Source organism: Rousettus aegyptiacus, unplaced genomic scaffold (genome assembly GCF_014176215.1).
Source record: "Rousettus aegyptiacus isolate mRouAeg1 unplaced genomic scaffold, mRouAeg1.p scaffold_m13_p_8, whole genome shotgun sequence".
NCBI classification, from domain to species: domain Eukaryota; kingdom Metazoa; phylum Chordata; class Mammalia; order Chiroptera; family Pteropodidae; genus Rousettus; species Rousettus aegyptiacus.
Genome location: NW_023416311.1, coordinates 43571184 through 43584247, shown reverse-complemented (window position 1 = coordinate 43584247; position 13064 = coordinate 43571184). Strand labels below are relative to the sequence as shown.

Genomic DNA, 13064 nt, shown 5'->3' with positions numbered 1-13064 from the left:
AAACAGGAAAACCTTATGTTAATGGAGAGATTATTCAAAGAGTCTCCTTGTAAGCCCATGAATGCCACTTCACAGACTACAGAAAGCAGAGCTCTATGAACGGTACAATGGAGTCAACTCATCTTTTTTAAAAGCTCAGCATCAGCCTTAGAGAGAATTTAAATTGTTCCAATTCCTAAGTTTTTGTTAAAACATGAGTCCAATGCACAAACACACTCAGAGGCAAGTTTAGCCAGAGGGTAGGCATGTTGAAAATCAGGACTTAACCTTGACATTGGATTCTAAAATTTATTTATTCAAACTATTCAATAAGACCATCTGCACGTTCTTTAAGTATTTTCCTCTTACTGACTTATCTAAAGCAAATGCCTTTAAAATAAAACACCTAAGCAAATAAAATGTAATCTTAGAAATTAAAATATAGCAAACAGCCAAATATAAATTTAAAAAAGGATCTCTGTAGACTCACAATATCTTGCTAACTGTTAAATGCAGTGGGGGTGGGGGGTGCAGATGGGGGAGGCAACTGGTAAAAGGAATGCTTACTAACTTAAAAAGTTGGGGAATGAGTTATTGAAAAGAATATTCTGTTCAACCAAGATATGGCAAACTACTCAAACTTAAAATTTTTAACAGTATTCCTGAGTTGCACAGCCCCAGGGTCACTCTAAGATTCATGAGTGAATCTCTAAATTATTGCTGTGAAACATCATTTTAGGATATATAAAATGTCTAGATATTGATTCACTGTTTTGAATTCTGGAGTCTACCAATTAATTTCTTTTACTGGAATGAGCCGATTATAAATTTGTATTTGGAATAAGCCTTTTACTAAACAGGCTAAATGCACTGAAATCAGATCCTCTTTAGTTTTTAAAATTATATAAATGGAATAACATATTTAACAGAAAGGGCATGTTTATATATTTTCTAGAGGTGGCCAGGTATTAAATCTACTGCTTCTTCAGCAGTAGTTTTTATTGTATGTGGGCTAAGGCTTTAAGTAAGCCAGTTACAGATCAGCAAAGTAATTTTAGTTTTAATCAAGGAAAGAAAATAACTTCATTTCATCAGAAAGAAAAAAGAGGAGGCACAACAAAACACCTCTGATAATAGTTTTTAAAAAACAAATTGAAACATTTTTTTACTTTAATATGTGCAAAGACTTTGAAGAGCTCAGACCTCCCGGAATAAGAGAATTGCTAGAAAGTTACTTGGAATCACCCACAGACAATAACTGTCGGTGGTTTCATTTCAGGCAATGGGCTTGTGCCAAAAGGGACTGACATCTTGATGAAAGGATCACCAAAAAAGTTGTGAGAATTTTTCCATGAGTAAAAATCCTTCCAAGAGCAACAAATTGTGATTTCTCATTCTGCCATCATACATAAACGGCAACTGTAAAAAATTAACAACATGTAATGATACTTTGAATTTGCTCTTCTGCATTCAAATCGTTCCAACTTTCATAATTCTCAGCATTGGCAGATATGCTTGCTTTCCGCAAAGCTCGTTCCACTCACTACTACAGAAACATGGTATTTACTCTCTGAGCTTGATCTAAAGAGCTAGTTTTGGCAGGGTCTGTGGTCAAATTTATGTTTAACCAAAATGGTCACCTGACACACTACAACATACATGGGCCTTCATGATCTACCTACGGTGACACAGAGAGTAAGGTTCTGGGATACAGAGCTAGGTGATTTGGCCCGTCACAAGAAAAGATAATTAAATAAAAATATTTTTTAGCACTTTATTTTGTTGCCATTCTGGTATTCTATATAACAATGGCTAATTAGGAATTTAAGATGAAGTTACGAGAACCATTTACACAAAACCCATTCATCAGTTTAACTTTCTATTCATCCCATTTGTTCTTCTACCACAAGTTCCTTAGTTTGCTTATTAGGAAAGTCTGAACAACAGCTATTTTATTTGGTGCTTCATAACCCACCTGTTGAAATGACAGGTGAGGAATACACAAAAAATAAAGAGTCTACTTGTTAATAGGATTCAAACTGAACTCATCTAATTGCTTCTGATTCATTTTTCTACTTGGAAGCTTATACTTGGGTTGTTCTCAAAGAAAACATCAAGTATATCAGATTCAACTGATTCATTAAATTCCACCCTCGTTTAAAAAAAAGGAAAAACTAAAACTAAATTTGGAAATTACACATTCTAAGTGACAAAGAGGTGTTTTAAAGAGTATAAACATCTGCAGTAGGACATGCTGTACTTATCTGAAAAGTTTCATGACATTTCTATTTTTTTTGTTCAACTTTTTTCCAAAGAGGAAATTTTTTCATAGCAGATTAATATATTACTCAGCTGTATTTAATGTGTATTTCATCTATTTCTTTATTTAATCAGGCATCAAACACTAAACTACTTTTTCTGTGGATCATAATGCCTGTCAGAAATAGTTACATTTTCATTTAGAGGAAAACATGCGTGGCTTCTAAAACTGAGCAGATGTCTCTCATAAATGAAGGTTATAAACCAACAAAAAATAATGCTAATTATAACTGAGATACAACTGACAGAGTGTATTACTATAAAAGTCCATGTTCTTCATATATTGTTCTTAAGGACAGCAGATACTATAGCAATTTGATTAGCTGGACACAGACCCCTACTTTTTGGGTAAGTTCTGGCTATCACTAATACAAGACCCACTGCTTTGTTTGAGCCCTACTGCTGTCACCCTTTCCATGCAAGTCACAACACATCACTCTTCTTAAAGAACAGAATGGTTTCTGTTGTTCAAGTTAAATAAATCTTCACTTCTGAAAAAGGAATTTCAGTGTTCTATTCAAAAATGATTGGAAAATCAAAAGATCTAACTCATCACATCCAATTCATATAAATTACTATACTGCAAAGCTCCCACATGCTGGAGATAGAACCGTTTAAAGGTCACATGGTGTAGGAACAATGAAGGTTTGAGGTGAGATGAAGGTGGGTCATTGATATTTATACAAATAAAGACTTTTAAGAAGCTACTGAGAATCTCCTCTGATGACCAATTCTTACCATTTTGAGAATCATAACAGTCTTGGCCTTGTACCCTCCCTTCTTCAGTCCAGGTAGACCAACCTGAAAAATATGTTTAAATACAGTAGACAAATTGCCTCACCACAGGTCAGCAAATGAAAAATGCCTGCTTAGAGGTTACAGGTAAATAACCATTTTCTGTGGTTAAGTTACATGCAAATTATTACCACCACTGGGGCTTCTGAAAGAGCTTTGCAAGAGGTCTATATGGTTAAATGGGGGACAAAGGAATCCTTGGTACCTGGCTTTGCAGAGTCCTGGGCTATTCTTAGCAATCGGTTCATTTTTAAATTGCAGTTCAAAAGGTTTAGCAACTTAAAAGTGGAACCAAGTGATAAAAATAGATTGTTTTCTGGCTGCTCTTTGTTCCCAGACATACTACTGGCAGTATATTTGCAATCAAGACAGCAGAATAGGAATCAGCCTTCCACCGTGTAGTGTAATGCCTCAGAGTGGATATTTTTGGAAATGGCACTGCATTACATAACCTTCCGTGTTAAAAAAAAAAAAAAAAAAAAACTACACTGGGGGCCGGGGGGGGGGGGGGGGTCAGGAATATACACCATTATGTCCTTCTCTCTAAACCAAATCAACATTAATATACATGCTGCAGTGATTTCCCCCTCAACCTTTAAGTCAACAGAACACAGTTCTTTTGTTAAGACAAAAATTAAGATGAATGGAGAAACTAAATAAAAGTTCTCTAAAAGGGTATCATAAGCTCTTAGAGTTTTCCTGTAATGTTATCATATATACATATAAATGCAAATCATATTATTATCATCAAGCAAAAAGCATTTATATTTAAGCCCTCCCTTCCTCCCACAAAGTTCAACTGCTTTATAAGAAAAGGTAGAAAAAGTGTTGCAAGATCAAATGCCCCAAAAGACCCTTGGCGGCAGCAGCAGCGTAGAAAGAGTAATAAATAGTGTAAGGATGGAGGACACAAATTTATTTGATAAAGGGGGGGCATGCCCCAAAAGTGCATTTAATGCAAAGAAACAAAACAGTTCCTAACAATGCTTTACGAGCACGAAGAACAAAAATTAACCGCACCAACAGGCAGAAAACCCCACCCCTTCCCCCAAAGAATTCTGCCTCTTAACTTGTACATTAAAAAAAAAAAAAGCAGCCCAAGTTAAATTCCAGCTTTAATGCAGCAGGACCAAAATGCCAGAATCTCTCCAAGGTACACGCTTCAGCTCTTTAAAATTTTGAGAGAAGAAGCATGAACTCTGCAGGGTTGCAGGGTCCATCCAGCTAAGAGCAAAAGCAAGGAATCAACACAAAAGAGAAAGCAGCGCTCCCGGCCGGGGATGGGAATGGCATATACTTACAGACAAAAGCCCCGCTCCCTGCTCACTCTCTCCTCTCTACACCTGAAACACAAATGTGGATGAAAAAGGGCATCATGCAAGAAAGACAGCTGGGGGGGAGGGGAGGGGAGGGGAGGGAAGGGAAGGGGGAGGGGAAAGGGGTGGAGGAAGAGGAGGGAGGAGGGGGAAGGGGAAACAAAACCTAAACCCGCTTCACTTAAGTGCAGCCTTGGAAAAAGGAGGGGAAGGTTTCCCTGCCTCGCTCTCTCTCTTCAACTGTGTGTGTGAGTGTGTGTGTGTGTATCTTTCTCTAAGAGAGTGTCTCTGAGTCAGTGTCTGTCTGTCTCTCTCTCCTGCTGCTGCTGCTGCTGCTAGTGTGCTAGTGAACAATGAGCTAATTCTGATGGGACTGGCACGGCGCCAGCGCCCCAGCCTTGCTGCCACTGTGCTGCCGCGGCGGGGCCAGACTGCTTACTCGGCAGGAATCGGTGACTCGGGGCCCCGTCGGCGAGCGGCCAACGCGCGCGCCCCGGCACCCCGCACCCCTGGCGCCCTGAACCTCCCCCACCGAGCCCGCCGGGCCCCTGGGGGACAAAGGAGCCCGCAGCTGGGCGCGCCGCCCGGGCCCCGCCCCCGAGCCCAGCGCGCGCGCACCGGCCCGGCCTCTCCCGGCCCTGGCGGGCTCTCCGCCTCGACGTGCGATTGCTTTTCAGACAAATAAGGAGGCGGAGTAGGCGGTTTGGGGGCGCGCCAACCGTGAAGGCGGCCAGGGCGCTCCACAGCCCGGCGGCCAGCCAGGGCCGCGGGGAGAGGCGGCGCGGCCCGTACTGTAATAATAAACCTGCGGCAGAGGGCATCTGAGGGAAAGAGGACGGCGATGGGCCGCAGCCGCCTTCCCTTTTATGTGCCTGTCCCGAGCGAAGCAAAAATGGTGCCGACGGCGGCGGCCGCACAGAGACACACAAAGAGCCGGCGCCGCACGCGTGTGCGCACGGCCCCGGGTGGGCCCGGCCGCCCCGCCGACTACGCGCGCCCCGCGCCCGCCCCCGCCCCGAGGACGCCCGGGGCAGCAGCGCCCCCAAGGCCGGGCCTGGAGGCCGTGGCTGCGCGCGCGCACACTCGTGCACACACACACAGGGACACGCGCGTGCACAGACTGCATGGGCTGTGACCTGGTGTGATCACCGCAAGACATATTCCCTTGGTAATCTCTTCTTCTCCTCCCTCTCTGTCCCACTGAAATTGTACTTTTTAAAATTGGAGATTGCTTTTTTTTTTTTTTAAAGTGCTCTGCATTTTTGATTTAAGGAAAAAAAAAAACCTCCTCTTTCATATTTAAAATCTATCTTTTCATAGTAATATAACAGCTCAAAATTTTGCTGCAAACTCAAACTGATTTGTTGACAACAAAATGCTAATCATTTTATAGTACATGTCAGATGTTAGGGAAGATTATTTTGTAATTAAATTGCTTTGCCAAGAAAAAAGTATACAAAGGATCATAATGTCTTCTAAATTTACCGTCCACATTTTACTTCTAATCATTAAAGCAATATTTTCTATAACAGTCAAAGGAAAGGGGGAAGGAGAATTTACAAAAACCTTTATAGAATGTCTTATTTTTTAATTTTAGTATTTTGGGGGTACAGAAATAGCACACCGAAAAAGTAATATTTTACATTCTTAATTCTAAAGAGTAAATTCTCTATAAGCTTATTGCTAGGACTATAGATCCACTTTTCATACTATAAAAGCCACTGCAGCAGCAAATACTTATTAGATTGCCAGTGGGTGTTACGTTTAAGGGGCCCACAAGGAGCTTCCTTGAATTAATCTAAAATATTACAGTTATTTTCCTGAAAAAAAAAAAGTCTTAACTTTGGATCCATTGCTAGGAACAAAGGGACGAAATAACTCAACAAACTTCCCCAGTGTCTTCAGGGTCAGAGTTTACCTTCCAGGAAAATGATGGAAGGAAGGTCTGAGTAGTAAGTGGAGCAGTGGGAGAGGGCAGAAGCCTGGGGGCTGCTTCTGCACGTCTGAAGCTCTAACAAGCTGGGCAAGGGCACCTCAACATTGAGGTCTTAGTCATTCACCTCAGTCAGGCTTGAAAAGAAACCTAAGAGGACACTGACACGTGGACGAAAAATCTATCCCAGGAAGATATGTTCAAAAGTTGTTTCTATAATAAAACACACACACACACTAACTTTAATGTTTATGTATAACTTACCAAAGATGTCTTTTCGAAACACAGGGAAATATGGGATTTGTTATATGCTAATTTTTCTTCATGTAGCCACAGACAGGTGACATCAGTAATTTTAAGAAATAATACTGGGTCAGAATCATAGTCTATTTACTGTGTTCCAAAAAAAGGTCACCAATCCAACTATCCAAGAAACATTCTTGAGTCTTTCTGGGTATAGAAGACTACGCTAACCACTAGTGACATAAAGGAACTCACACAGTGTCGCTTCTCTCAGGAAATGCAATAATAGCTGTCTCACAGTGCTCCTGTCCATCATGCTCTGCCCCTTTCCCATCTATCCTGCAGGTTATATGAGATGCTCACTCTCCTAAAATATCTTTCTAATCATGGTACCCACCATTCCATTATAGAATAAAGACTGTATTTAGCCTTCCACTCAAAACTCGCCACAATATGACCACAATTTAACTTTCCAGCTTTATCGTCCATCTCTTTCATCTCTTTCCCAATTGTAGAATATCAGTCCTTCGCTTCAGTCTAATTGATTATTTAGGGCTTATATTCATCCCTAGGCCATTAATAATTAGGAAGTGAAGTCACAGAAGTATTGTCTTAAACCAGGGTGTCTCAACTTCAGTACTATTGAGAGCTGGATGAATAATTCTTGGATAGAGCCAAGGGGCAGGGTGAGGGGAATGTGGAGAGGATAAGAACTGTCCTGTTCATTGCACGATGTTTAGCAGCATCTCTGGCCTCTAGCAGCTGGATGCCAGTAGTAATCCCCAGTTGTGACAACCAGTTATGTGTCCAGACATTGTCAAATGTCCCTCAGAGGAGCAAACTTGCCCTTGATTGAGAACCACTGGCTTAAACAATCAGATTAATTCCTTGAGATGGGAAAGCAGTGGCCTCCTTTGAGCCATGTAGACTGTATGTGGGAAGGACAGAGACCTGCATAAAACCAAGGTTTTCTTAGGAAAGAGGAAAAAGAACTCGGCCATTTCCTTATCTTCATGGAATTTATGGTCTGGGATTAGGGGGTGCAGAGACAATCAAAGCCAAAATTACAGTGCAGTGTGGTAGAGTTCTGCAAAGGGCACAGTGTAATCACCAATGCATCTTTCTAAATCAAACCAAGGGTTCAAAGAAAGTTTCCTAAAGGAGGTAATGCTTAAACTAAATTTGTGAAGAATGAACAAAAGTCAGACAATTGAAAATGGAGGGAGAGACATTGTAGGCAGGGACAGGGAAAAATCGTGAGCTAAGAAATTTGATCGAAGACCCTTGGGTCAGAACCTGCCCCTTGTCTTCTGTCCCCGATATGTATACCAAAGAATAGTCCATCAGAGGATTTGGTCACAAGGAGAAGATGCATTTTCGATGCAGGATTTTCCTTCGAGCTTCTTTAGATATTTCATTCTCAAATGTATCTTCCTACATCCAACTGTATCTCAAATATATATTCCCCCAATTTCATTCATTTTCAGTCTGTATCACTGCTTGGGTCCCATGAGTCTGAGTTCCAGGTGAAAGGCTAAGTATAAAATGATTAAAGCCAAATTTACGTGACCCTGGAGAAGTTATTTAACCTATTTGTCTGTTTCTTCATCTTTCAGTTGGGCTTTAGACCATAATACTAAAGTGCTGAATTATGTAAAATTGCATGCAGTGTTTGGCATTTTAGTTAATGTTACATACATGGTACCAACAGGTATTATAGGTAGTTTATAGAATAAAACTTACATGATGTATCATGATCTGGCCCACCTCTCCTTCTAGCCTCATCTTCAGTCCTTCTCTGCTCAGTTTGAATGATGTGTGACTTTTCAATGAGTCATTGTTGCATGATTCTTGGGCCTTCTCACTTGCTATTCCTATTGCCAGAATGCTTTTTCCTCCTTCTTCAGAGTGTTAACTATCGTTCATTCTTCATAAATTTACTTTACGCATCACCTCTCTTAGGAAACTTTCTTTGGACCCCTAGTCTGATTAGAAAGAAGTATTGGAGCTCATAGTGCGCCCTGTCCAGAGAACTGCAATTGTCCTTATCATGCTGCACTGTAACTTTGGCTTTACTTTTCTGTTTCACTACTAGACTGTAAATTTCATGAAGAAACAGAGAGTAGTTGACATTACTGGTTATCTGCCTAACACTCATTATCTCTTTCTTGATGAAACCCTGATTTTGTCCTGGTGTCTGTCCTTCCCCCATATGGCCCACAAGTCCCAGGGAAGGTGATCCCAAGAAACAGATACTAATTTTTTAGCCAATTAGTGCATTGAATTGTTTGGATTTGATAATGAACTCAAGATAAGCATGTGACCTAAGTTCAACCAATCAGACTAAAGGAAAAAAATTGCATTGCATGCTTGAGCTGAGAAATTGAATTTTATGCTTGAAGCAATACAGAACTATTGAAGAAATTTAATCTGAAAGTGATATGAACAAATTTTTTTCCTAGAAAGATTATTGTGAAAGCAATTCGAAAGATGGGTTTGAGTAGGGAGAAGGGGCAGAACTGAGGAAGTGGAGATGATTAGGAAGGAGACTTTCACAGTAATCCAGATGAGAATTATGAATGGCCCAAATTGTGATAGAGGCCATGCCGGAGCCAGCTGGCTGAAGTCGATCAGTACCTGAAAGAGGGGGGTGAAGCCTAAGAAAAAAGAAGAAGACAGGAAAGAAATGTGGGGAGGGCATACAGTCAATGCTGCAGCCTCGAGTTTATTTAGCGCAGCCTTTATATAAGTTTTTGGATAGAGTAGCAAAGCACAGAGTGCAATAGCAAAGCACAATGTACATTACAATAGGAATGCTGACATTTACTTAAGTTCCTATATATCCTTCCCTCAGGGTACAAGCATTCTTTTCTGGGCTGTAAAACATTCCACTGTCTTAAGAGGATTTATTTAGGAGGCAAACCTCCCCTCCAGGGTCAGTAACGTTTAACTCCACACCCTGCTTCCTAGAACCATTTTTAAGCAGTCTCAGCAGTTGCTTCATGGCTATCAGCTACGTGACTTCTTCAGTGTCTCTTAATGGCTCCTGACAAGGCCATGGGAGAGAGGGGAAAGAGGTAAAGTTAAAACAGAGAGGTGGGATTGCAGGACTCATGAGGGCAGGGGGCCCCAATCCCTGGACCATGGACCAGTACCAGGCCATGGCCTGTTAGGAACCGAGCTACACAGCAAGAGGTGAGTGGCGGACCAGGGAGTGAAGCTTCATCTATATTTGCAGCCACTCCCCAGCACTAGCATCATTGCCTCAGCTGCACCTAAGATAATCAGGCATTAAATTCTCAGGGTCACTGATCCCTGGTGCCAAAAAAGGTTGGGGACCACTGCCCTAGGAGCTTGATAGAATACCAGAGATTCGCTGGAGAAAAGAATCCGAGATGATTGCAAGTTTTTGGCTTTGTGACCACTTGGATGCTGTTGGTCTTTCCTAAAACAGAAAAACACAGGAAGAATAGTGGATTTGTGAGGAAAAGGGGGTGATAATGAGTTCGATTTTATATGTGTTGAGTGTAGAACTCATTTAATATTCCAACAGCAAGCCTTGAGTAATTTCATCAACATTTCTCCTTTCCTCGTGCTTTCTTCCTATGATAGGCTTAATTTTGTCTCCTCCAAAATTCATATGTTGAAGTTCTAACCCCCAGTTCCTCAGAATGTGACCGTAATTAATATAAAGTGGGGTCCTTATAAGAGGAGGTGATTAGGATACAGGCATACACTCAGAGAAGGCCATGTGAAAACACTGGGAGAAGATGCCCATCTAGCAGCCCAGGAGAGAGGCCTCAGAAGACATCAACCCTGATAACAGCCTGATCTCCAGAACTGTGAGAAAATAAATTTCTATTGTTTAAGCCACCTAGTTTGTGGTACTTTGTTGTGGCAGACCTAGCAAACTAATATACCGCCCTTACATCAAACATTCAAAATCCAACAGAATTTGTAGTATTTCTGTTTGTTATGAGGTTTAGGATATTGTAAAATAGAAAGTCCAAGAAAGAGCCTGAAGCTAAAGAAGTAATATGTCCATCAAGGGAAAGGCTTTGTCCAAACAAAGAAAGTCACATTAAATATGAAGAAGACAGTTGCAGTCATGGAGGCTCATCTGAAATTCATGGTTCGTGGTTCTCAAAACAGCATTCCAAAACACATAAGGAAACGTATTTGCAGTCGACCCTGTCCACTTGCAACTTTCCAGCTGTATTTACACAGCTGCCGAAGGCAGCACAGATGAGGAAGATTCTGCACTTCACCACTGAGAAACCCACACTAAGAATAAATTCAGAAAAGTGCCTTCATATCTGAGAATTCAGTAAGTCTCAGAAAGGAACACAAAACACCAACTGAGTCATTGATACTGGGGACACTGGCAATGAAAGGAGGAAAAATAGCTGTAAATTTAGCAAAATGTGAACTCCGAGTATAAAATAGAATATAAGATGACTTGTAACCTGTGTCACTCTACAAAGCACACTGATAAACAGCATTTAAAATATAAAGGACAATTGTAAGAGGCGAGAAACTTGAAAATCATGGTGCTCTCAATCTTGTATTTTGTCCAACATCTGGATATAATCAAAAATCCCTGGAAAAGTCAAGTTAGCCCTCCTGGAGGTGAAGAACAAGCTGGCTGTTGCAGAAACAAAGAGGTAAGTGGAAGGAATGTCTCAAAGGGAGATTTATCCAGATTATCCTACCACGCAAAACAGACCATGTGAAACACATTTAAAAATTAGCCTTCTGCTTGCCTTAAAACTTATCTGAATGGTGGTACAAAATGTTAAAAATAATACTGGAGGTTAATGCTATTCCAAAACAAGTAAAAGGGAATTATTTTAAAATCTCAGTGTGTGAGCATGAGCGTGAGCGTGAGTGTGAGTGTGAGTGTGTGTGTGTGTTAGCTAATTAGCCCTACATAGAAATTTTTTTCCCCCTGGGAAATTCCGAATTTTAAAATTGATTAAAGTAATCGATGGGTAGTCTCCAAAACATAGGAAATGCAAAAATGCGCTCTAAGATGTTAACGAAAGATATAACATTCTGTTACATGAAGGTAGTGTGGAGAAACAAAAAATGTCTCTGGATTTAAATACCCCTTAATACTGTGTAGTGGTTAAGATGAAATTCTGTACAGATTCGATCTAATTTTGAAATTAGCACCTTGATAGATAAATGAAGTTCTGTCCCATCACAGTGGGATTTGGTAGCCGTAGACTCTAGGATCCAGTAGAGGCTGAAATAGTTAGGGTTATAGTTTGGGGCATTCGCCTCACCTGACCGCCTTTCTCACGTGACCACTCAGTGGAACATGGAGATGGAAGGCATAGGCTGACCAAAACGAGAAACAGCTAGTTGGAAGACAGAAGAGAATGAGGTTCTTCTTTGCAAGAGTTGGAACAACGTACCTCCTCTTCTTCTGAAGATATTCAAGAAGGTAAACCCTTTCCAGAAACGTCAAACATCAGATGGTGTGGTCCCCTGGAATTCATGGAAATATACAAATAAAGAATATTAAAGGTATTTATGTGTAACAATAATAACTTCACAGACGTTTATTGTACTTCCTTTTTAACTTGTTAAAAATATATACACATACACATATATATGTGTATATATGTATATGTGCGTGTGTGTGTGTTTGTGTGTGTGTATACAATCAGTCACAAGAACCAGATAAAGAAGCAGGTGGAAAAATGAAGGGAATAATTTAGGATTACAGCTCTAGTTAGTAACTGACTGGACTCTCTAAACCATGATTGGACAGTATTCCTTTTCACCCAAAGTCCTCAATTTCCCAGAAAATAGCATTTGAAACAAGCATTCCCCATGTGCAGGCAGATAGATCATATAGTCCTTGTATTAATTCTGTGACATTGGTTTCTCACTTCACAGATAAGAAACTGAGGTGGGGAGAGGTTAAACCATCCAATTACTTAACACAATGTAAACGGTAGAGCTGGGACTTGAATGCAGAAAGTCTGACTACAGAATTCCATTCTTACCCATCATGCTCTTGTGCCTCCCCTGTTTTACCATGAGGCCTACAGATGTCCAGATCCAGTGGACGCTGGTTAGTCCTTCACTCCTTGACTTCCCTTCATTTCTTGGCCATCCTCTCTGGCTTCTTCTTTGACTTTTTCACAGACTCATTTTCCTTCTTCTATCCCATAAATCCTGGAAATTTATAGGAATGAGATGGTTCTGCTGGCAAAACAATATGTAAAAATGGCACCTAAACTATTCCTAAAACAAGTTGTGACTCTTTGAGGTGATTAATTTATTTCACAAATGGTTTTTCAATGATATCATGTGCCACTTATTCCACCAAATACTGGTAATGACATATTGTCAGAAAACAAAACTGAAAAACCGAGGGTCTCTTCCCCCCCACCCCACATATTCATTTGCATATCTATCATTACAGTTCCTTTTAAAAGTGTACAGATTTCATACTTCAGGTTTAT

The 13064-nt window shown here is 40.6% G+C and overlaps 1 protein-coding gene across 3 annotated transcripts in view; it reads right to left on the bottom strand.

The window, feature by feature from the left end:
• The window catches only part of LOC107506547 (neuronal regeneration related protein), a 29103-nt gene extending 23625 nt beyond the window's left edge, over positions 1-5478 (bottom strand). The window contains exons 1-3 of one of the 3 annotated variants that reach the window (XM_036225604.1): positions 5215-5478; positions 4395-4436; positions 3037-3099 (exon numbers count right to left, since the gene is read on the bottom strand). In XM_036225604.1, the coding sequence (XP_036081497.1) occupies positions 3037-3051 (15 nt within the window). In that variant the 5' untranslated portion in view covers positions 3052-3099; positions 4395-4436; positions 5215-5478. Of the gene's footprint in view, positions 1-3036; positions 3100-4394; positions 4437-4590; positions 4610-4848; positions 4952-5214 lie in introns of those variants that run through there. The other 2 variants (XM_016137259.2, XM_036225603.1) reach the window with 2 other exon arrangements.
• Positions 5479-13064: the final 7586 nt, after the last annotated feature.